The following is a 26,506-nucleotide window of genomic DNA, read 5'->3' on the forward strand; positions in this document are numbered from 1 at the left end:
CGGCGTTCTTTGTTTGTTGAAGGAGAGTCGGACCGAAATGCAGCGTGGTGGTTACTCATGTTCTTTAATGAATGAATGACGATACATGAAATAACTATTAAATACGAAAACAACAAACGGAACGTGAAACCTAATACAGCCTATCTGGTGAACACTACACAAAGACAGGAACAATCACCCACGAAATACAAAGTGAAACTCAGGCTACCTAAATACGGTTCCCAATCCGAGACAACGAGAATCACCTGACTCCAGATTGAGAACCGCCTCAGGCAGCCAAGCCTAACTAGACACACCCCTAATCATTAGCAATCCCAAATCCTATAAAACCCCAATACGAAACACAACACATAAACCCATGTCACACCCTGGCCTGACCAAAATATATAACGAAAACACAAAACACTATGACCAAGGCGTGACAGAACCCCCCCCCAAGGTGCGGACTCCCGGACGCACCTCAAAACCATAGGGAGGGTCCGGGTGGGCGTCTGTCCATGGTGGCGGCTCCGGCTCGGGACGTGGACCGCACTTCATTAATGTCCTAGTTCCTCCCCTTCGCGTCCTGGGATAATCCACCCTCGCCGCCGACCATGGCCTAATAGTCCTCACCCAGAACCCCACAGAACTGAGGAGCAGCTTGTGTCTGAGGGGCATCTCGGGACTGAGGGAAAGCTCGGGACTGAGGGGCAGCTCGGGACTGAGGGGCAGCTCGGGACTGAGGCAGCTCGGGACTGAGGGGCAGCTCGGGACTGAGGGGCAGCTCGGGACTGAGGGGAAGCCCAGTACTGAGAGGAAGCCCTGTACTGAGAGGAAGCCCAGTACTGAGAGGAAGCCCAGTACTGAGAGGAAGCCCAGTACTGAGAGGAAGCTCAGGTAGGTAGTAGGCTCCGGTAGATCCTGGCTGGCTGGCGGATCTGGAAGATTCAGGTTGACTAGCAGATCTGGAAGATTCTGGTTGACTAGCAGATCTGGAAGATTCTGGTTGACAGGCTGATCTGGAAGAATCTGGTTGACTGGCAGATCTAGAAGATCATGGCTGACTGGCGGATCTAGCTGCTCTATGCAGACTGACAGCTCTGACTGCTCCATGCAGGCTGACAGCTCCTTGCAGACTGGCAGCTCTTTGCAGACTGGCAGCTCTGGCTGCTTCATGCAGACTGACAGTTCTGACTGCTCCATGCAGGCTGACAGCACCCTGCAGACTGGCAGCTCCTTGCAGACTGACAGCTCCCTGCAGACTGGCAGCTCCTTGCAGACTGGCAGCTCTGACTGCTCCATGCAGGCTGACAGCTCCTTGCAGACTGACAGCTCCTTGCAGACTTGCAGCTCTTTGCAGACTGACAGCTCTGGCTGCTTCATGCAGACTGACAGTTCTGACTGCTCCATGCAGGCTGACAGCACCCTGCAGACTGACAGCTCTGGCTGCTTCATGCATACTGACAGCTCCCTGCAGACTGGCAACTCAGGCTGCTTCATGCAGACTGACAGCTCTGACTGCTCTATGCAGGCTGACAGCTCTGATTGCTCCATGCAGGCTGGCAGCACCTTGCAGATTGGCAGCTCCTTGCAGACTAGCAGCTCCTTGCAGACTGGCCGCTCCTTGCAGACTGACAGCACAGGCTGCTCCGAACAGGCAGGAGGGAAGGAAGGCTCTGATAGCGCTGAACAGACAGGAGACTCCGGTAGCGCAGGAGAGGAGAAAGGCTCCGACAGCGCTGGAGAGGCGGGAGACTCCGACAGCGCAGGAGAGGCGAGGCGCACTGTAGGCCTGATGCGTGGTGCTGGCACTGGTGATACTGGAGCGAGGACACGCACAGGAAGCCTGGTGCGGGGAGCTGCTACCGGAGGACTGGTGTGTGGAGGTGGCACTGGATAGACCGGACTGTGCAGGCGTACTGGAGCTCTTGAGCACCGAGCCTGCCCAACCTTACTTGGCTCGATGCCCACTCTAGCCCGGCTAATACGAAGAGCTGGTATGTACCGTACCGGGCTATGCACCCGCACTGGAGACACCGTGCGCTCACTAGCATAACACGGTGCCTGTCCGGTCTCTCTAGCCCCCCGGTAAGCACAGGGAGTTTGCGCAGGTCTCCTACCTGGCATAGCCATACTCCCTGTAAGCCCCCCCCCCCCAATACATTTTTGGGGCCGACTCTCAGGCTTCCATCCGCGTCGCCGTGCTGCCTCTTCATACCAGCGCCTCTCCGCTTTAGCCGCCTCTAGTTCTTCCTTGGGACGGCGATATTCTCCAGGCTGAGCCCAGGGTCCTTTTCCATCCAGTTCCTCCTCCCATGTCCAATTCTCCAAGTGATGCAGCCTCTCCCACTGCAACTGCTCTTCACGATTAACAGGGAGAGTTGGCTCAGGTCTGACACCCGACTCAGCCACTCTCCCTCTGAGCCCCCCCCCAATAAATTTCTGGGGCTGCTTTTCGGGCTTCCTTGCCAACCGTGTTCCCTAGTATCGTCGGCTCTTATCTCCGGCTGCTTCTGCTCTCCTAAGTGCCTCCACCTGTTCCCATGGGAGGCGATCTCTTCCAGCCAGTATCTCCTGTATTTGCCCAAATAGGGCTATCTTCTGTATACCATCCCTACCTTGTCACAACACAACTGATTGGCTCAAACGCATTAAGATGGAAAGTAATTCCACAAATGAACTTTTAAGAAGTCACACCTGTTAATTGAAATGCATTCCAGGTGACTACCTCATATTCCATATGTGTTATTTCATAGTTCTGATGCCTGCACTAGTATTATACAATGTAGTAAATAGTAAAATAGTAAAAATAAAGAAAAACCCTTGAATGAGTAGGTGTTCTAAAACGTTTGACCAGTAATGTGCATTTTCTAAACAACAAGTTGGTCAATAATATCAAAGGCTGCACTGAAATCTAACAGTACAGCTCCAACAATCTTCTTATTATCAATTTCTTTCAACCAATCATCAGTCATTTGTGTCAGTGCAGTACACATTGAGTGCCCTTCTCTATAAGCATGCTGGAAGTCTGTTGTTAATTTGTTTACAGAGAATAGCATTGTATTTGGTCAAGCAACATTCTTTCCAACAGTTTGTTAAGAGCTGGCAGCAAGCTGATTGGTCTGCTGTTAGAACCAGTAAAGGCCGCTTTACCACTCTTGGGTAGGGGAATGACTTTGGCTTCCCTCCAGGCCTGAGGACAAAGACTTTCCTCTCGTTTCAGATTAAAGATATGACAGATAGGAGTGGCTATAGAGTCAGCTACCATCCTCAGTAGGAGTGGCTATAGAGTCAGCTACCATCTTCAGTAGGAGTGGCTATAGAGTCAGCTACCATCCTCAGTAGGAGTGGCTATGGAGTCAGCTACCATCCTCTGTAGGAGTGGCTATAGAGTCAGCTACCATCTTCAGTAGCTTTCCATCTAAGTTGTCAATGCCAGGAGGTTTGTCCATTTTGATCGATAACAAACAAAAAAATCCACCTCTCCCACTAACTTTACAAAATTCAAACTTGCAAATGCTTTTCTTTCATTATTAGTTTTTTTTTATGCATGAGTGCGATGGCTCACTGTTCGTTTTTTGGCATTTCCTGCCAAGTTTTCTGACTTTGCCAATGAAGTAATCATTAAAATAATTGGCAACATCAAATGGTTTTGTTATGAATATGCCATCTGTTTCGATGAATGAGTTGAATTTGTCATTAAGACCATAATTTCATTTAAAGTTCTCAAGTTTTTCTTTTACATCATTCTTTATATAATTTATTTATAATTTATAAGATCTTGGATTCATAATACATAATAGTCACATTATGTCACAGAATTTCTCAATTTGCAATAAGTCAGATGTGCAGCCAGACTTATTAGCCACTCCTTTTGCCCCATCTCTTTCAACCATACAGTTTTTACATTCCTCATTAATCCATGGAGCCTTAACAGTTCTAACAGGTGCATGTTTATCAATAATTGGAAGAAGCAATTTCATAAATTCATCAAGGGCAGAGTCTGGATGGTCCTCAATAATCACATCAGACCAAGAAATATACTTAAAATCATCCACATAAAGAGTCACAGTAAAATCTTTTGTATGATCTCTAATACACTATTTAAGGCCCAGCTGTTGGAACTTTGTCTTTCCTGCATATAGCCACTATATTGTGATCACTGCATCCAATGGGTACGGATACAGCTTTAGAACAAAGTTCTACAGTATTAGTAAACATGTGATTGATACATGTGGATGATCTATCTTGTTTGTAAACTCCCTGGTTGGTTGATTAATAACCTGAACCAGATTACAGGCCCTTGTTACAGTAAGAAGCTTCCTCTTGAGTGGACAGCTTGATGAAAACCAGTCAATATTCAGGTCCTCAAGAAAGTAGACCTCTCTGTTTACATCACATACACTATCAAGCATTTCACACATTATTTAGATTAGAGGTCAACCGATTAATCGGAATGGCCGATTAATTAGGGTCGATTTCAAGTTTTCATAACAATCGGAAATCGGTATTTTTGGGCGCCGATTTGCTGATTTTTATTTATTTATTTATTTGTACCTTTATTTAACTAGGCAAGACAGTTAAGAACACATGCTTATTTTCAATGACGGCCAAGGAACGGTGGGTTAACTGCCTCGTTCAGCGGCAGAACGACAGATTTTCACTTTGTCAGCTCGGGGGATTCAATCTTGCAACCTTACAGTTAACTAGTCCAACTCAATAACGACCTCTCTCTCGTTGCACTCCACAAAGAGACTGCCTGTTACGCGAATGCAGTAAGCCAAGGTAAGTTGCTTGCTAGCATTAAACTTATCTTATAAAAAACAATCAATCATAATCACGAGTTAACTACACATGGTTGATGATATTACTAGATATTATCTAGCGTGTCCTGCGTTGCATATAATCTGACTGAGCATACAAGCATACAAGTATCTAAGTGTCTGACTGAGCGGTGGTAGGCAGAAGCAGGCGCGTAAGCATTCATTCAAACAGCCCTTTCATGCGTTTTGCCAGCAGCTCTTCGTTGTGCATTAAGCATTGCGCTGTTTATGACTTCAAGCCTATCAACTCCCGAGATGTGGCTGGTGTAACCGGAGTGAAATGGTTAGCTAGTTAGCGTGCGCTTATAGTGTTTCAAACGTCACTCGCTCTGAGCCTTCTAGTAGTTGTTCCCCTTGCTCTGCATGGGTAACGCTGCTTCGATGGTGGCTGTTGTCGCTGTGTTGCTGGTTCGAGCCCAGGGAGGAGCGAGGAGAGGGACTGAAGCTATACTTTTACACTGGCCTATAAGAACATCCAATAGTCAAAGGTTAATGAAATACAAATGGTATTGAGGGAAATAGTCCTATAATTCCTATATTAACTACAACCTAAAAGTTCTTACCTGGGAATAATCGGTATCGGTATCGGCGTTGAAAAATCATAATCGGTTGACCTCTAATTTACATACTGTCTGTTAGCACTTGGTGGCCTATAGCAACACCCCACAATAAAAGGCTTTAGATGTGCCAAGTGAACCTGCAACCACAACACTTCAACAACACTGGACATAAGATCTTCTCTAAGTATTACAGGGATTATGGCTCTGAATATATACAGCAACACCTCTCCAATAAGCATTCCTGTCTCTTCTATAGAAGTTATATATCCTTGTATTACTACTGATGTATCAAATGAATTATCTAAGTGAGTCACAGAAATGGCTAATATATGAATGTTCTCTGATGTTATCAAGTTACTGATTTCATGAACCTTATTTCTAAGGCTACATATATTAATATGGGCTATTTTCAACCCTTTCCTGAGTAGCTTATCAGAGATAGACATAATACTGAAAAGAGCAAGCAAAGCAAGAGAAAAATATATACATTCAGCAGTCCATTAATCAGTTGGTGTGTGTGTGTGTGTGTGTGTGTGTGTGTGTGTGTGTGTGTGTGTGTGTGTGTGTGTGTGTGTGTGTGTGTGTGTGTGTGTGTGTGTGTGTGTGTGTGTGTGTGCTGCGGGGGTTGAAGCTACGAAACCACAGGCTTGGCTCTCAATGATAGGACAATGAGCCTGTTATAGTGGATGTAAGCAATGTCCCCACGCGCTCTGGCAGCTTTCATGGCGGGGATCAGTTCTTTCCTTTTCTGGCACACAGCTTCAGGATAGTCCTCGTTGAGGAAGATATATGTTCCTCTAAAGTTCTTGTCTCTTTCCAGAACAGCTAACTTGTCCTTGAACCTCAGGAACTTGACCACTATCAACCTGGGTACTGTCAGCTGGGCAGGTGGTGGGTTATCCGGTTCTGTGGGCGCGATTTCCACCTCAATCTTCCTGTGGTCCATCTTCAGTTTCTCAGAGATAATTTCCCTCACTTTGTCAGACTCCGTCCAGGTCTCATGTGAAGATTCTGCAATTCCATCCACAACCATGTTGTTCTGCCTTCATTGTCCCTGGAGATAATCTGATTTATCCGTCATTGTTATCATGGATTCACATACAGAACTGATGTCCTCTCTCAATGACTTACAGACTGCTGTCATCTTGCCATTCTCCTCTTTAAACTCATCGAGCTGATCCTGGGAGAACTATGACATAAATGGAAGACGACACTAGGAATAGGCTTTAATGTTGTGATCTTTGACACAAGCAGGGAAATAACTATCAATACTATGTAGTGGTGGTGGTGCTGGTGGTGGTGCTGTCTGAAGAAATAGAATAAAATACAAACTATCTCCTATAAGATATGCACCATCCGTGGTCCTTCATCATGGTGTCTGAACAGCGTCTGATGTCCTGGACACACACACACACACACTCACACACACACACACACACACACACACACACACACACACACACACACACACACACACACACACACACACACACAGGGAGAATATGAATGATGTCGTTAATAAAACTGTGTAATGCGTTCAGATGGGTTCTATTCATTAGCCAACGGAAGATACACGTGTTCCGCAGGTGCAAGGGATTAACAGCTAATTAGTGCTATAAATTATAAGGTAATGAGGTGTGTGTGTGTGTGTGTGTGTGTGTGTGTGTGTGTGTGTGTGTGTGTGTGTGTGTGTGTGTGTGTGTGTGTGTGTGTGTGTGTGTGTGTGTGTGTGTGTGTGTGTGTGTGTGTGTGTGTGTGTGTGTGTGTGTGTGTGTTTGTGACACTGACTTTGGCTCTCACATCACTAGAACACCCGAATACTCTGAAGTTGTGAATTCACAGGATGTTGTTAATTCTATCCTGAGCTGCACGGTTTTAGGATTCTTCCTGAGGGAAGAAAGTTTCGCTTTGTGAACTATCAATAGCATGACTGTAGGTAACGAGTTAATGAGGTTCAATGTGGATGTATGGCCACCTTGGTAACAAACTGCAGACTCCAACATCAGAAACATTAGCTTGCTTTCTGGAGTCCTCTTTACCATACCTGAGTTAAAGGTTCAATGCAGCTGTTTTGATCTCAATATCAAATCATTTTGGGGTAACAATTAAGTACATTACTGTGATTTGTTTTCAGTTAAAATGTTTTAAAAAATGTTTAAAAAATCTTAGCGAAGAGCGAATTCTCATGTAATAATTCTTCTAGGACTGTCTGGGAGTGGTCTGAAGTAAGGAGGGGCAAAATGAAAACTAACTAGCTGTTATTGGTAGAGAGGTTTGGACCTCTCATTGTCATTGGTCTATTAACTCATTTACAGCCTAGTGATGTGTCCATTTCCACCCCACCAAAACAGGCTGAAATATCAGGCTTCCTTTTCCAACAGCTTTTACACTAAAAGGGCTTTGTCATCATTTTCACAATTTCACAGTATTATTCCAACCTCATAGTGTAGAAATATGTATATGTATCAATATTTATGACTGCATTAGGCCTTTAAACCCTGGCAATAACAGAAGTCAACCCTTTCCTAACAGAACCAATCATCCACTGTGCATCAGTCCATTTCCCATAGTCATTTCTTACCCGAAAACAGAGAAAGTGGTGCTGGGAATCTCAAGTACGCCATTAGCACAAGAAACGACACAATGGAAATATTTATGAAAGCTTTCTTTGATTAATATGGAGATAAATACAGGAAGTTAAAGATGTTATTACGTCATCCACTTCGCTATGGTTCCAAAAAAACATGATGCTTTGACAGCGAGTGTACCTGCAACGCTGGTGTACTTAACACTAATCAGTTTCTCCAGGATTCCATGATTCTGAGATTGCACATTTTAACCAATCAACCGCACTATTTCGGCATTAAACAGTTAAATCATCTCAATGTTATCGCATTAAACTGACCAATCAACCCCAGTAGAGAAAGAGTGCTCGCAATTTCAACCAATCACAAGACATTTACCAGAAAACATGGTCCAATCAAGCCACGTGTCAACAAACATTTTTCGGTTTACAGCACATTTTTCGCGGCAAATTTAATAACAAAATCATCGCATATCGCCATGCAAAATGACAGAATTGTTTCAGGAAAATTAAGCATTTTTGCCCACAGATGTCACCTAAAAATCTCTACAAATTCCTGGAGGGACGAGCTAATTGAATGCTGTAAGACTTTAGACTTCTTTACACCTTCTAATAATAAATATAGCATTCTTCAAGAGCAAACGAAACAAAACAAGCAATATGACAGGTCAACCAATAAAGGCCAAGGCTTTAGATACTGCATCCTTCGGAGGGGGATCGGGTCTGTTCATGGCCTGAGCAGAGGGATGTGGTCACAGGATGATGGTGATGGAGGACAGGTCTGGAAACCAGTCTGGGTCTTATAGCCACTGAACTTCTCCTCTTCCAACTGTGTAGCGCCCACTTAGGTGATGCTTCAGCACCTCTGGGCGCCGCAAAGCTCACCACAAAAAAGTTCAGAATAGTAGCCAGTGGTCCTCACTAAATACCGGGGTTCTGTATGTATCTAGTATGACACCCTCATGACCATTCTGCTAGTCTCTCTCCCTTAATCCTTTTCAGTATGGATTGAATGAATGAATGAATGGATGGATGGATGGATGAATGCATGGATGGAAGGAATGGATAAATGAATGAATGAAAATGATTGCATTTTCTGTGTTTTCTGCACTGAAGTGTACTGTGTGGTGTGTGTGTCTCTTTATTGTTAGTGATTCAACGAAATAGTGTGTGAGCGACCAGAATGAAAGATATGACATGTTAGCTCACTAATATGACCAATCTCATCCCCCTCAGGCCATGAAGGTGGTGTCCAAGAAGAAGCTGATGAAGCAGTATGGATTTCCACGTACGTGTCACACGGTTGGACCTTGACACATTCAACATACTGCTTAGGTCACTGCTCCTCTGGAGCTCAGGTGGTGGCTTCCATTCCTGGTACCTCCCAAACGAGAAAAAACGTGTCGCTTTGGATAAAAGTGTCTGCTAAGTTATATTTATTATTATTATTATTACTATTAATAGTATAATTATTATTAATATTATAATTATTACTCGTATTATTACTTATATTATTATTATTATTATTATCATTACTATTAATATTACTTTTATTATTATTACTATTAATATTACTTTTATTATCATTACTATTAATAGTATTATTACGTTTATTAATATTATTACTATTAATATTATTATTACTATTAATATTATTATTACTATTATTATTATTATTACTATTCATATTATTATTATTATTATTAATATTATTATTATTACTATTCATATTATTATTACTATTATTATTACTATTATTAATATTATTATTATTACTATTCATATTATTATTACTATTATTATTATTATTATTACTATTCATATTATTATTACTATTAATATTATTATTACTATTATTATTATTATTACTATTCATATTATTATTACTATTATTAATATTATTATTATTACTATTCATATTATTATTACTATTAATATTATTATTATTACTATTCATATTATTATTACTATTCATATTATTATTATTACTATTAATATTATTATTATTACTATTCATATTATTATTACTATTATTATTATTATTACTATTCATATTATTATTATTATTATTAATATTATTATTATTACTATTCATATTATTATTACTATTATTATTATTATTATTACTATTCATATTATTATTACTATTAATATTATTATTACTATTATTATTATTATTACTATTCATATTATTATTACTATTATTAATATTATTATTATTACTATTCATATTATTATTACTATTAATATTATTATTATTACTATTCATATTATTATTACTATTCATATTATTATTATTGCTATTAATATTATTATTACTATTATTATTATTATTATTATTACTATTATTACTATTATTATTATTATTACTATTATTATTATTATTATTATTATTATTATTATTATTATTACTATTATTATTATTATTATTATTATTATTATTATTATTATTATTATTATTACTATTATTATTATTATTATTATTATTATTATTATTATTATTACTATTATTATTATTATTACTATTATTATTATTACTATTATTATTATTATTATTACTATTACTATTATTATTATTATTATTATTACTATTATTATTACTATTCATATTATTACTATTATTATTACTATTCATATTGTTATTAATTGTATTATTATTACTAGTATTATTATTATTATTATTATTATTAAATACAGCTCAAAAGGCCATCAAACAAAGTATACAGTTAGGATCTTAGCCCTTTCCACACACAGCCCCTGTCATCCTGTTTACAGGTTTAAAATGGCAGATTATGTCTTTCATAAGCTCTTAAATTGGAACCCAGTGGCTGTACAGTAACATTCTACAAATGACGTCAGCTCAGGTTCTCCGGTTCACAGAGCTGCATGGGTTTTAACTGACAGCCATTATAAAATTCACCCATGCCTCCCGCTAATTGCGCAACTTTTGCACATTTGTTGTTGTCTTGAGTGAGGAAAATGCTGTAAATCGAGAGGAGTCCATATGTTCTGAAAGATGAAATGTTGAGGATTATAATAAATATCGCTTTGATGTCATACAAGCAAAACACACACCCATGAGTCCAAATGTGCACTTTACATTTCCATATTTGAAAACGCAGGTCATTTACAGTGTCAACGTTTACAAGGATGACATGTGTTATACCCTGTCCTGTCCTGAACAGAATTAGCATACGCATGTTGTATTGCGACAAGCATTAGCCGCAGAACACGCACTTGAATGCACTCATGACTCTATATTCTGTGAGCACCTAAATTACAATCTGTTTGTCTGAAGTGCCTTTTGAATACCTAACACTGTAAGATCAATTTGCATAACTTAGCTAGCCATGTTGGCAATGGAACAGATGATGCCCAGCCGACCCAGATTGCAATTTATAATGGAACGTTTTTGGATTACGTAAACAAGAAGTGTATGATGGTGCGGACGCAGGGCTGTGTTACAAACAAATATTATAAGGGTGCTTCCTTCAGTTTCTCAATGGCAAAGCTAGTAGAGCTTAAAAAAACACTTTACAGTGTCATAATAGTGCATTGAAATTAGGTTTTTGGCCAATTAGCAACACCAGTTAGAGTTCTAACTCAAACCCACAGTTTGGAGAGGTGTCTGGTCACTTAGCAACACCAGTTAGAGTTCTAACTCAAACCCACAGTTTGGAGAGGTGTCTGGTCACTTAGCAACACCAGTTAGAGTTCTAACTCAAACCCACAGTTTGGAGAGGTGTCTGGTCACTTAGCAACACCAGTTAGAGTTCTAACTCAAACCCACAGTTTGGAGAGGTGTCTGGTCACTTAGCAAAACCAGTTAGAGATCTAACTCAAACCCACAGTTTGGAGAGGTGTCTGGTCACTTAGCAAAACCAGTTAGAGATCTAACTCAAACCCACAGTTTGGAGAGGTGTCTGGTCACTTAGCAACACCAGTTAGATTTCTAACTCAAACCCACAGTTTGGAGAGGTGTTTGGTCACTTAACAACACCAGTTAGACCTCTCACTCAAACCCACAGTTTGGAGAGGTGTCTGGTCACTTAGCAACACCAGGTAGAGATCTAACTCAAACCCACAGTTTGGAGAGGTGTTTGGACACTTAGCAACACCAGTTAGAGATCTAACTCAAACCCACAGTTTGGAGAGGTGTTTGACCAATTAGACACCAGTTAGACCTCTCACTCAAACCCACAGTTTGGAGAGGTTTTTGACCAATGAGACACCAGTTAGACCTCTCACTCAAACCCACAGTTTGGAGAGGTTTTTGACCAATTAGACACCAGTTAGACCGCTCACTCAAACCCACAGTTTGGAGAGGTGTTTGGTCACTTAGCAACACCCGTTAGAGATCTAACTCAAACCCACAGTTTGGAGAGGTGTTTGACCAATTAGACACCAGTTAGACCTCTCACTCAAACCCACAGTTTGGAGAGGTTTTTGACCAATGAGACACCAGTTAGACCTCTCACTCAAACCCTTGTCATAGTTTTTTATTATATTGCACCTACTCCAACATGTCATTGAATATTCGTATTATGTTACTGAATGTATACAGAGTATTTTCGTTATTGACAATATGTTGTGAAAAGTACAGGAAATGTCAAATTCACACGGTGGGTTAACTGCCTTCGATTCACACGGTGGGTTAACTGCCTTCGATTCAGCAACCTTTCGGTTACTGGCCCACCACTCTAACCACTAGGCTATCTGCCTCTACACTCTAACCACTAGGCTATCTGCCTCTACACTCTAACCACTAGACTACCTGCCTCCTCTACACTCTAACCACTAGGCTATCTGCCTCTACACTCTAACCACTAGGCTATCTGCCTCTACACTCTAACCACTAGGCTATCTGCCTCCTCTACACTCTAACCACTAGGCTATCTGCCTCTACACTCTAACCACTAGGCTATCTGCCTCTACACTCTAACCACTAGACTACCTGCCTCCTCTACACTCTAACCACTAGGCTATCTGCCTCTACACTCTAACCACTAGGCTATCTGCCTCTACACTCTAACCACTAGACTACCTGCATCCTCTACACTCTAACCACTAGGCTATCTGCCTCTACACTCTAACCACTAGGCTACCTGCCTCTACACTCTAACCACTAGGCTACCTGCCTCTACACTCTAACCACTAGGCTATTAGCCTCCTCTACACTCTAACCACTAGGCTATCTGCCTCTACACTCTAACCACTAGACTACCTGCCTCCTCTACACTCTAACCACTAGGCTATCTGCTTCTACACTCTAACCACTAGGCTATCTGCCTCTACACTCTAACCACTAGGCTATCTGCCTCTACACTCTAACCACTAGGCTATCTGCCTCTACACTCTAACCACTAGGCTATCTGCCTCTACACTCTAACCACTAGGCTATCTGCCTCTACACTCTAACCACTAGGCTATCTGCCTCTACACTCTAACCACTAGACTACCTGCATCCTCTACACTCTAACCACTAGGCTATCTGCCTCTACACTCTAACCACTAGGCTACCTGCCTCTACACTCTAACCACTAGGCTACCTGCCTCTACACTCTAACCACTAGGCTATTAGCCTCCTCTACACTCTAACCACTAGGCTATCTGCCTCTACACTCTAACCACTAGACTACCTGCCTCCTCTACACTCTAACCACTAGGCTATCTGCTTCTACACTCTAACCACTAGGCTATCTGCCTCTACACTCTAACCACTAGGCTATCTGCCTCTACACTCTAACCACTAGGCTATCTGCCTCTACACTCTAACCACTAGGCTATCTGCCTCTACACTCTAACCACTAGGCTATCTGCCTCTACACTCTAACCACTAGGCTATCTGCCTCTACACTCTAACCACTAGGCTATCTGCCTCTACACTCTAACCACTAGGCTATCTGCCTCTACACTCTAACCACTAGACTACCTGCCTCCTCTACACTCTAACCACTAGGCTACCTGCCTCTACACTCTAACCACTAGGCTACCTGCCTCTACACTCTAACCACTAGGCTACCTGCCTCTACACTCTAACCACTAGGCTATCTGCCTCCTCTACACTCTAACCACTAGACTAGCTGCCTCCTCTACACTCTAACCACTAGGCTACCTACCGCCCTACACTCTATCCACTAGGCTACCTGCCGCCCCTACACTCTAACCACTAGGCTACCTGCCGCCCCTACACTCTAACCACTAGGCTACCTGCCTCCTCTACACTCTAACCACTAGGCTACCTACCTCCTCTACACTCTAACCACTAGGCTACCTGCCTCCTCTACACTCTAACCACTAGGCTACCTGCCTCATCTACACTCTAACCACTAGGCTACCTACCTCCTCTACACTCTAACCACTAGGCTACCTGCCTCCTCTACACTCTAACCACTAGGCTACCTGCCTCCTCTACACTCTAACCACTAGGCTACCTACCTCCTCTACACTCTAACCACTAGGCTACCTACTTCCTCTACACTCTAACCACTAGGCTACCTACTTCCTCTACACTCTAACCACTAGGCTATCTGCCGCCCCCGTTTATAGTTCTTCTAATAGAAATATTTCAATTTGGTTCTATCCATATAGGCCTATTTCCATGAGCGTAAAGAGTTAAAGAGATTAAAGTGTTAAATAGTTCACCCAATGGATAAGATGGGACAGGAATCCATGCTTTGGTTAAGTTTCTCTGTCACTGTTTCTAAACGCTAATATTTTAGCATTTGTGGCACAAATCCCATTCAAATCATGGGACTGATATTAGCGTTTTTCGCGCATTATGTCGAAATCCAATGAAAGTATCTAAAAATGGATTGAATTGTATTACATTTAATTGAATTGTCTTGAATTGTCTAAAATTGCAGCTGAAGTGAGGTTTTGTTTGGGTTGTTGGTTCCCTGCAGGTCGCCCTCCTCCGAGAGGTCCCAAGGCTGCAGTCCAGGGGGAGCAGCCCAAAGTCCTAGGCCCCCTGGAGAGGGTGTACCAGGAGATCGCCATCCTCAAGAAGCTGGACCATCTCAACATAGTCAAACTGGTGGAGGTGAGAGGAGAGCCTACCTCACTGTGTCTCTGATCAAGAAACCATAGGCCAAGTGTCAGTCTGTTTCACTGTGTCCAACGTCTGTGTTTGTACCCGGTAAAGAAACAATATTTAATTTCATTGTTATTTATTTAGCACAGGTAGTTCACTAGGTAAGGTGAAACATAAGGTCAAAGAAGTGAGAGTAGAGTCTGTTTGACGGTGTCTGTCTCTAGTAAAGAAACAAGAGGCCGAGCAAGGAGAATGTGAAGTGGAATCTTAAAGCAATTTAATTGACCTAAGAGGCCATGACAAATATGCATTTTAAGCTTCACCCAGCAAGACAACACTTTCATTTATAGTTGTTACTGTAGAAATCATTAGACATGCTGCCACCACAACAGCACTACAAAGAATGTCCATTTACCAGACATCAGCTACAGGCTTTTCATTTACCACACAGTGTCATATATTGAGGGGAAGGCTGAGAAGGCTGAGAGGAGACAGATGAAAAGGAATCAGGTGCTATTTGGGTTGCATGCTAAGCCTTGATGCTGCTAACCTCATCATACCTCCACAGAATACACAGCATGAACAACCTGGTTGTGTTCTAAACTCTATCCCCTATATACACAGTATATATATATATATATATATATACCCTATATATACACAGTATATATATACCCTATATACACACAGTATATATACCCTATATATACACAGTATATATCTATATTCCCTATATACACAGTATATATATATATATATTCCCTATATATACACAGTATATATATATATACCCTATATATACTGTGTATATATATATACCCTATATATACACAGTATATATATACCCTATATATACACAGTATATATATATACCCTATATATACACAGTATATATATATACCCTATATATACACAGTATATATATATACCCTATATATACACAGTATATATATATACCCTATATATACACAGTATATATATATACCCTATATATACACAGTATATATATATACCCTATATATACACAGTATATATATATTCCCTATATACACAGTATATATATATTCCCTATATATACACAGTATATATATATACCCTATATATACACAGTATATATATATATATATTCCCTATATATACACAGTATATATATATACCCTATATATACACAGTATATATATATACCCTATATATACACAGTATATATATATATATATTCCCTATATATACACAGTATATATATATTCCCTATATACACAGTATATATATATTCCCTATATACACAGTATATATATATACCCTATATATACACAGTATATATATATATATTCCCTATATGCACAGTATATATATATATTCCCTATATACACAGAGCTTTAGGAAAGTATTCAGACCCCTTCTAAAATGTATTAAATAAAATGAAAAGATCAGCAATCTACAAACAATACCCCGTAATGACATCACAATACCCCATAATGCAATCACAATACCCCATAATGACATCACAATACCCCATAGTGACAAAGATTTTTATTTTTATTTATACATTTATAAAACACAAGAAACAGAAATACCTTATTTAGAGGAGTAATTCTGTGCACTACACCGTGTGTAGCGCTATGAGACTTGAAATTGAGCTCAGGTGCATCCTGTTTCCAATGGTCATCCTTGCGATATTTCTACAACTTGATTGGAGTCCACCCGTTGTAAATTAAATTGATTGGACATGATTTGGAAAGGCAACACACCTGTCTATATAAGGTCCTACAGCTGACAGTGCATGTCAGAGCAAAAACAAAGCCATGAGGTCGAAGGAATTGTCTGTAGAGCACCGAGACAGGATTGTGTCGAGGCACAGATCTGGAGAAGGGTACCAAAACATTTCTGCTGCATTGAAGGTCCTCAAGAACACAGTGATCTCCATCATTCTCAAATGGTATTAGTTTGCCAAACTGAGCAATCGGGGGAGAAGGGCCTTGGTCAGGGAGGTGACCAAGAACCCGATGATCACTCTGACAGAGCTCCAGAGTTCCTCTGTGGAGATGGGAGAACCATCCAGAAGGACAACCATCTCTGCAGCACTCCGCCAATCAGGCCTTTATGGTGGAGTGGCTAGATGGAAGCCACTCCGCCAATCAGGCCTTTATGGTAGAGTGGCCAGACGGAATCCACTCCTCAGTAAAAGGTACATGAGCACGCTTGGAGTTTGCCAAAAGGCATCAAAAGGACTCTCAGAACATGAGAAACAAGATTATCTGGTCTGATATATACCAAGCATCACATTTGGAGGAAACCTGGCACCATCCATACGGTGAAGCATGGTAGTGGCAGCATCATGCTGTGGGGATGTTTTTCAGTGGCAGGGACTGGGAGACTAGTCAGGATCGAGGCAAAAATGAACCGAGCAAAGTACAGAGAGATCCTTGATGAAAACCTGCTTTGGAGAGCTCAGGACCACAGACTGGGGGGGAAGGTTCACCTTCCAACAGGACAACGACCTTAAGCACACAACCAAGACAACGCAGGAGTGGCTTCTGGACAAGTCTCCAGCCTGACAGAGCTTGAGTATGTTCTGCAGAGAAGAATGGGAGAAACTCCTCAAATACAGGTGTGCCAAGCTTGTAGCGTCATACCCAAGAAGACTCAAGGCTGTAATTCCTGCCAAAGGTGCTTCAACAAAGTACTGAGTAAAGGGTCTGAATACTTATGTAAATGTGATATTTCCGTTTCTAAAACCCGGTCATTATTATGGGGTATTGTGTGTAGATTGATGAGGGGGAAAAAACAACAACTACTTAATCAATTTTAGAATAAGGCTGTAATGTAACAAAATGTTGGAAAAAAAGTCAAAGGGGTCTGACTAGTAGGCACGGTGTAGTGCACTAGTTTCTGAAGGCACGGTGTAGTGCACTAGTTTCTGAAGGCACAGTGTAGTGCACTAGTTTCTGAAGGCACAGTGTAGTGCACTAGTTTCTGAAGGCACAGTGTAGTGCACTAGTTTCTGAAGGCACAGTGTAGTGCACTAGTTTCTGAAGGCACAGTGTAGTGCACTAGTTTCTGAAGGCACAGTGTAGTGCACTAGTTTCTGAAGGCACAGTGTAGTGCACTAGTTTCTGATGGCACAGTGTAGTGCACTAGTTTCTGAAGGCACAGTGTAGTGCACTAGTTTCTGAAGGCACGGTGTAGTGCACTAGTTTCTGAAGGCACGGTGTAGTGCACTAGTTTCTGAAGGCACAGTGTAGTGCACTAGTTTCTGAAGGCACAGTGTAGTGCACTAGTTTCTGAAGGCACAGTGTAGTGCACTAGTTTCTGATGGCACAGTGTAGTGCACTAGTTTCTGAAGGCACAGTGTAGTGCACTAGTTTCTGAAGGCACGGTGTAGTGCACTAGTTTCTGAAGGCACGGTGTAGTGCACTAGTTTCTGAAGGCACAGTGTAGTGCACTAGTTTCTGAAGGCACGGTGTAGTGCACTAGTTTCTGAAGGCACGGTGTAGTGCACTAGTTTCTGAAGGCACGGTGTAGTGCACTAGTTTCTGAAGGCACAGTGTAGTGCACTAGTTTCTGAAGGCACGGTGTAGTGCACTAGTTTCTGAAGGCACGGTGTAGTGCACTAGTTTCTGAAGGCACGGTGTAGTGCACTAGTTTCTGAAGGCACGGTGTAGTGCACTAGTTTCTGAAGGCACGGTGTAGTGCACTAGTTTCTGAAGGCACGGTGTAGTGCACTAGTTTCTGAAGGCACGGTGTAGTGCACTAGTTTTTGAAGTCACGGTGTAGTGCACTAGTTTCTGAAGGCACGGTGTAGTGCACTAGTTTCTGAAGGCACGGTGTAGTGCACTAGTTTCTGAAGGCACGGTGTAGTGCACTAGTTTCTGAAGGCACGGTGTAGTGCACTAGTTTCTGAAGGCACGGTGTAGTGCACTAGTTTCTGAAGGCACGGTGTAGTGCACTAGTTTCTGAAGGCACGGTGTAGTGCACTAGTTTCTGAAGGCACGGTGTAGTGCACTAGTTTCTGAAGGCACGGTGTAGTGCACTAGTTTCTGAAGGCACGGTGTAGTGCACTAGTTTCTGAAGGCACGGTGTAGTGCACTAGTTTCTGAAGGCACAGTGTAGTGCACTAGTTTCTGAAGGCACAGTGTAGTGCACTAGTTTCTGAAGGCACGGTGTAGTGCACTAGTTTCTGAAGGCACAGTGTAGTGCACTAGTTTCTGAAGGCACGGTGTAGTGCACTAGTTTCTGAAGGCACGGTGTAGTGCACTAGTTTCTGAAGGCACGGTGTAGTGCACTAGTTTCTGAAGGCACAGTATAGTGCACTAGTTTCTGAAGGCACAGTGTAGTGCACTAGTTTCTGAAGGCACGGTGTAGTGCACTAGTTTCTGAAGGCACGGTGTAGTGCACTAGTTTCTGAAGGCACGGTGTAGTGCACTAGTTTCTGAAGGCACGGTGTAGTGCACTAGTTTCTGAAGGCACGGTGTAGTTCACTACGGTCAAAAGATGTGTAATATAGGGGATAGAGTACCATTTTGGGACGTGACCAATCACTGCGCTGCTAACCACAGTGGCTTACGTGAAGGAGATGTATATTTAGGAGAGACGTAGGAGAGACGGAGGAGAGACGGACAGAACGCACCGCTCTAATGCACTCGTCTCCCCAGTGACATCATCAGAGTGCTCTTCAATCACTGGCAGACGGTGGGGGGGAGGGGGCCTCATCAAGGCCTGATGGAGGGCCGGGTGGGTGGGTGGAGGGCATAGAGAGGGCTGGAGTCAGTAGGAGGTATCATGCCAGCCAGTCATAATGAGTTACAGTGAAAGGAGGAGAGGGTGGAGGCGCGGAGATGGAGATGGGATTGAGTCAGTGGGTGGCCATGGGTACCTCTGGGGCACCCAGCATCGCTGTACCAGTCAGTCATAGTAAGTTACAGTGAAAGTGGAGCTCTTCTCTTAGTGTTTCACTCTACAGCCTCATCCCAGAGCAACCAGCCACTCTTCCTGTCCTCCTCTCTCCATCTCCTCCTTGCCTCCTCTCTTCATCTCCTCCTGTCCTCCTCTCTCCATCTCCTCCTGTCCTCCTCTCTTCATCTCCTCCTGTCCTCCTCTCTCCATCTCTTCCTGTCCTCCTCTCTCCATCTCCTCCTGTCCTCTCTCCATCTCCTCCTGTCCTCCTCTCTCCATCTCCTCCTATCCTCCTCTCTCCATTTCCTCCTATCCTCCTCTCTCCATTTCCTCCTGTCCTCCTCTCCCCATCTCCTCCTGTCCTCCTCTCCCCATCTCCTCATCTCCTCCTGTCCTCCTCTCCCCGTCTCCTTATCTCCTCCTATCCTCCTCTCTTCATCTCCTCCTGTCCTCCTCTCCATCTCCTCCTGTCCTCCTCTCTCCATCTCCTCCTGTCCTCCTCTCTCCATCTCCTCCTGTCCTCCTCTCCCCATCTCTTCATCTCCTCCTGTCCTCCTCTCTCCATTTCCTCCTGTCCTCCTCTCCCCATCTCCTTATCTCCTCCTGTCCTCCTCTATTCTCCATTCATTCCCAATTCAAAGCTCATTATGTACAGTACCTGCCGGGCTTGGGTGGGGCGCTGGGATGAGATCATATTCATTGTGCCTCTCCAATTCACAGTGAAATGTTCTTATTATGCCTCAGAACTGTTCTCTTGTTATAAAAGAGTCTCAGCTAGAGGGAAAATGTAAAACGTAAAGTGGCAATTACATTTGTCACAGATGGTTAGTAGCTAAGATAATACAGTACACGTTAGATATTAATATCCTCCTCATTTCAAACTGGCATCTAAGATCCTCTTGAGTGTGCTTTAAAGGCCAATTAATACTGCTGCTGCTGTTGCTGTATTCTCTGGTGTTACGGTAATACCTATACTGTAGGCCTGGGGTGTTGACATCTTACCCGAGGTCCAGTGTACTGTGGTTTTCTGTTCCACCTGATAATTAAATGTACCCATGTGGTTTCCCAGACCTAAATCATTTCCTGATTACAGGGGGGGAAAAAAATGAGAACTGGCCTTAAGTTCCAAGTAGGGTGTTTTATAAAACTGGTTGTTTGGGATCCTAGATGCTGATTGGACGAGCAGTGTAGCAACCATTTTGTTTAGTACTGATCACCAGTCCTTTTTGCAAAGCAACTATGCAAAAAAATAACTCAAGACTGGGTCGCATCTGTAGAAACATGGCCAAAATAACTAACAATCAGATTTTTGTCCAGAACATATCTTCTGATGGAATAATGAAATTGTTTTAAAAAAATATCATGTTAATGAAAATATGTAATTTATTGTCATTTTAATATGTTGTAATTGTAATATGTTGTAATTCATTGTAATTTTAATAACAGTTTTCATAAAAGCAGTAATCACGGTGGGCCGAACAACGCTATTTACCCCTGTCTGCCTCTTGTGCTTAATAATATTATGGGATGTATTCCTGATGACGTGTTATTATTGTTGCAGGTGTTGGATGATCCTGCAGAGGACAACCTTCACATGGGTATGTACCTTCACACTCTTTATCTGTCTGTTTATGTATCTGGACTGTAAATCGAACTGTTAGTGGGCCCTGAGCAGTTGACACAGCTGACTCCATATGAAAACTGTTTTGTGCTCAACAGTATACAGCACTACAATGTCTTTGACAGATATAGACTGATGCATGTATCATCTCTCTCTCTCTCTCTCTCTCTCTCTCTGTCTCTCTCTCTATCCTGAAGTGTTTGATTTGATGCCAAAAGGGTGAGTAGCCTAGGGCATGTTATGGCCTTTTTTTCATCAATAATTGAAGCCCGACCTCTCATCCCCTCTTCCCCTTTCCCCTCATCCTCCTTTTCCTCTCTTCCTCTCCCTCTCTCTCTCTCTCTCTCTCTCTCTCTCTCTCTCTCTCTCTCTCTCCGTCCCTCTCTTCTCTCTTCTCTCTTCTCTCTTCTCTCTTCTCTCTCTCTCTCTCCAGTGCCTCCTTCATTACTCAAAGCTGACGTAGTGTCTTTGTTCACTGCTCTCTCTTCCTGTCCTCCTTCCCCCCCTGTCGCTCTCTTTCCAGAGGGGATTTGTCATGTGCTTTGTGTTTGACACTTGACAGTTATTACCAGTGGTATTACCACCAGACCAGAGTTTCTCTATGCCCCCCCCCCTCCTTCCTGCTTCTCTTCCTGTTAAGAGAGAGGTTTCATTCCTCTTATTTGTTGCAGGTAAAGGGATGATGGGTTCCTTTGGTTTAGTGACTCAAATCAAATCAAATGTTATTTGTCACGTGCTTCGTAAACAACAGGTGTAAATGAACAGTTTAGACCATGGAGAAGCCATTTTGTATCAGACATTCCCTTGTTTAAACCACTGAGAAACCCCTTTGATGTACCAGACATTCCCCTGTTTAAACCATGAGAAACCCCTTTGATGTACCAGACATGCCCCTGTTTAAACCACTGGGAAACCCCTTTGATGAACCAGACATTCCCCTGTTTAAACCACTGAGAAACACATTTGATGTACCAGACATTCCCCTGTTTAAACCACTGAGAAACCCCTTTGATGTACCAGACATTCCCCTGTTTAAACCACTGGGAAACCCCTTTGATGTACCAGACATTCCCCTGTTTAAACCACTGAGAAACCCCTTTGATGTACTAGACATTCCCCTGTTTAAACCACTGAGAAACCCCTTTGATGTACCAGACATTCCCCTGTTTAAACCACTGAGAAACACATTTGATGTGAAGCTAATGGCTTTGTGACAAGAAAACAGAAGAAATAGAGAGCTGGTATCATGAGGGAATTCTTACTGAATGCTGACATTTTGATTCAATAGAAGGGCAACTTCCCATCTAATCCACCCAATGCCCATTTAACTGGGGAGAGGTAGAGAGAGGGAGGTAGAGAGAGGGAGGTAGAGAGAGAGAGGGAGAGAGAGAGAGGGGGAGGGAGAGAGAGAGAGAGGGAGAGAGAGAGGGAGAGGGGGAAGGGAGGGAGAGAGAGAGAGGGGGGAGAAAGAGAGAGGGAGAGGGGGAAGGGAGGGAGAGAGGGAGGGAGGGAGAGGGGGAGCTCTATGCTGACCTTTTTTACAAGGAGCAAGTTTGCACCTAAGTTGAAAAATGTAGACACAAACACAGAAATCCCTAAGCCAGGGACATTTTACTAGGATTAAATGTCAGGAATTGTGAAAAACTGAGTATAAATGTATTTGGCTGTCTATGTAAACTTCCGACTTCAACTGTATTTGACCTCTCAGCTTCCCTATCAAATGTCAAACTGAAAACTGAAGAAAATTAACAACAATGACAAATGGTTTGATGAAGAATGCAAAAACCTATGAAAGAAATTGAGAAACCTGTCCAACCAAAAATGTAGAGACCCAGAAAACCTGAATCTACGCCTTCACTATGGTGAATCACAAAAACAATACAGAAATACACTACGGAAAAAGAAGGAACAGCAGGTCAGAAATCAGCTCAATGTAATTTAGGAATTCATAGGCTGATCCAGACGCCAGGACCACAATTACAAATTCCATCTAGACAACCGTTGCCCTAGATCACACAAAAAACTATACATACCTCGGCCTAAACATCAGCGCCACAGGTAACTTCCACTAAGCTGTGAACGATCTGAGAGACAAGGCAAGAAGGGCATTCTATGCCATCAAAAGGAACATCAATTACAACATACCAATTAGGATCTGGCTAAAAATACTTGAATCAGTCATTGAGCCCATTGCCCTTTATGGTTGTGAGGTCTGGGGTCCGCTCACCAACCAAGACTTCACAAAATGGGACAAACACCAAATTGAGACTCTGCACGCAGAATTCTGCAAAAATATCCTCCGTGTACAACGTAGAACACCAAATAATGCATGCAGAGCAGAATTAGACCGATACCCACTAATTATCAAAATCCAGAAAAGAGCCGTTAAATTCTACAACCACCTAAAAGGAAGCGAAACTTTCCATAACAAAGCCATCACCTACAGAGAGATGAACCTAGAGAAGAGTCCCCTAAGCACAATTAGACCCAACCAAATCATGAGAAAACAAAAATAAGGGCCTTCTTCTTCTTCTTCCTTCTATGCCATCAAAAGGAACATATAATTTGATATACCAATTATATCCTCTTCAAAATATCCTCTGTGTACAACATAAAACACCAAATAATGTATGCAGATCAGAATTAGGTCGATAGCTGCCAATTATCAAAATCCAGATCAGAGCCGTTAAATTCTACAAGCACCTAAAAGGAAGCGATTCCCAAACCTTCCATAACAATGCCATCACCTACAGAGAGAGAGAGAGAGAGCGAGGGAGAGAGAGACAGAGGAGAGAGAGAGGTAACAGGTAGCTTCCACTAAGCTGTGAACGATCTGAGAGACAAGGCAAGAAGGGCATTCTATGCCATCAAAAGGAACATACATTTCAACATACCAATTAGGATCTGGCTAAAAATACTTGAATCAGTCATAGAGCCCATTGCAAACAACAAACAACAACACAAATAATTATCTATCCAAATGGAGATGTATGGGTAAACCACTTCTCCAATCTTTTTGGCTCTATAACAAAGAATAAAGAGCAAAAACATAAACATGATCAAATACAGATCTTAGAATCAACTATTAAAGACTACCAGAACCCACTGGATTCTCCAATTACATTGAATGAGTTACAGGACAACATAAAAACCCTCCAACCCAAAAAGGCCTGTGGTGTTGATGGTATCCTCAATGAAATGATCAAATATACAGACAACAAATTCCAATTGGCTATACTAAAACTCTTTAAACATCATCCTTAGCTCTGGCATCTTCCCCAATATTTGGAACCAAGGACTGATCACCCCAATCCACAAAAGTGGAGACAAATTTGACCCCAATAACTACCGTGGAATATGTGTCAACAGTAACCTTGGGAAAATCCTCTGCATTATCATTAACAGCAGACTCGTACACTTCCTCAATGAAAACAATGTACTGAGCAAATGTCAAATTGGCTTTTTACCAAATTACCGTACAACAGACCATGTATTCACCCTGCACACCCTAATTGACCACCAAACAAACCAAAACAAAGGCAAAGTCTTCTCATGCTTTGTTGATTTCAAAAAAGCCTTCGACTCAATTTGGCATGAGGGTCTGCTATACAAACTGATGGAAAGTGGTGTTGGGGGGTAAAACATACAACATTATAAAATCCATGTACACAAACAACAAGTGTGCGGTTAAAATTGGCAAAAACACACAAACTTCTTCGTCGTGGGGTGAGAAAGGAACATCAATTTCAACATACCAATTAGGATTTGGCAAAAAATACTTGAATCAGTCATAGAGCCCATTGCCCTTTATGGTTGTTAGGTCTGGGGTCTGCTCACCAACCAAGACTTCACAAAATGGGACAAACACCAAATTGAGACTCTGCACGCAGAATTCTGCAAAAATATCCTGCGTGTACAACGTAGAACACCAAATAATGTATGCAGAGCAGAATTAGGCCGATACCCACTAATTATCAAAATCCAGAAAAGAGCCGTTAAACTCTATAACCACCTAAAAGGAAGCGATTCCCAAACCTTCCACAACAAAACCATCACCTACAGACAGATGAACCTGGAGAAGAGTCTCCTAAGCAAGCTGGTCCTGGGGCTCTGTTCACAAACACAAAACGCACCCTACAGAGCCCCAGGACAGCAGCACAATTAGACCCAACCAAATCATGAGAAAACAAAAAGATACTTACTTGACACATTGGAAAGAATTAACAAAAAAACAGAGCAAACTAGAATGCTATTTGGCCCTACACAGAGAGTACACAGCGCAGAATACCTGACCACTGTGACTGACCCAAAATTAAGGAAAGCTTTGACTATGTACAGACTTAGTGAGCATAGCCTTGCTATTGAGAAAGGCCGCCGTAGGCAGACATGGCTCTCAAGAGAAGACAGGCTATGTGCTCACTGCCCACAAAATGAGGTGGAAACTGAGCTGCACTTCCTAACCTCCTGCCCAATGTATAACCATATTAGAGAGACATATTTCCCTCAGATTACACAGATCCACAAAGAATTCGAAAACAAATCAAATTTGAAAAACTCCCATATCTACTGGGTGAAATTCCACAGTGTGCCATCACAGCAGCAAGATTTGTGACCTGTTGCCACGAGAAAAGGGCAACCAGTGAAGAACAAACACCATTGTAAAATACAACCCATATTTATGCTTATTTATTTTATCTTGTGTCCTTTAACCATTTGTACATTGTTAAAACACTGTATATACAGTGCCTTGCGAAAGTATTCGGCCCCCTTGAACTTTGCGACCTTTGCCACATTTCAGGCTTCAAACATAAGATATAAAACTGTATTTTTTGGTGAAGAATCAACAACAAGTGGGACACAATCATGAAGTGGAACGACATTTATTGGATATTTCAAACTTTTTTAACAAATCAAAAACTGAAAAATTGAGCGTGCAAAATTATTATCATAGAGAGAGAGGGAGGGAGAGAGAAAGAAGAGAGAGAGGGGGGAGAGAGAGAGAGAGAGAGAGGG

At 42.1% G+C, this 26,506-nt stretch overlaps 1 protein-coding gene across 1 annotated transcript in view; it reads left to right on the forward strand.

Moving 5' to 3' along the window:
* Window positions 1–26,506, forward strand: part of LOC109873263 (calcium/calmodulin-dependent protein kinase kinase 1) — an 87,221-nt gene that overhangs the window by 32,666 nt on the left and 28,049 nt on the right. The window contains exons 4-8 of the mRNA XM_031807689.1: window positions 9,183–9,234; window positions 14,852–14,988; window positions 21,434–21,470; window positions 21,691–21,712; window positions 22,359–22,551. Coding sequence (XP_031663549.1) covers window positions 9,183–9,234; window positions 14,852–14,988; window positions 21,434–21,470; window positions 21,691–21,712; window positions 22,359–22,551 — 441 coding nt within the window. The remainder of the gene's footprint in view (window positions 1–9,182; window positions 9,235–14,851; window positions 14,989–21,433; window positions 21,471–21,690; window positions 21,713–22,358; window positions 22,552–26,506) is intronic.

The sequence above is a fragment of the Oncorhynchus kisutch genome, linkage group LG28 (genome assembly GCF_002021735.2).
Source record: "Oncorhynchus kisutch isolate 150728-3 linkage group LG28, Okis_V2, whole genome shotgun sequence".
Lineage (NCBI taxonomy): Eukaryota > Metazoa > Chordata > Actinopteri > Salmoniformes > Salmonidae > Oncorhynchus > Oncorhynchus kisutch.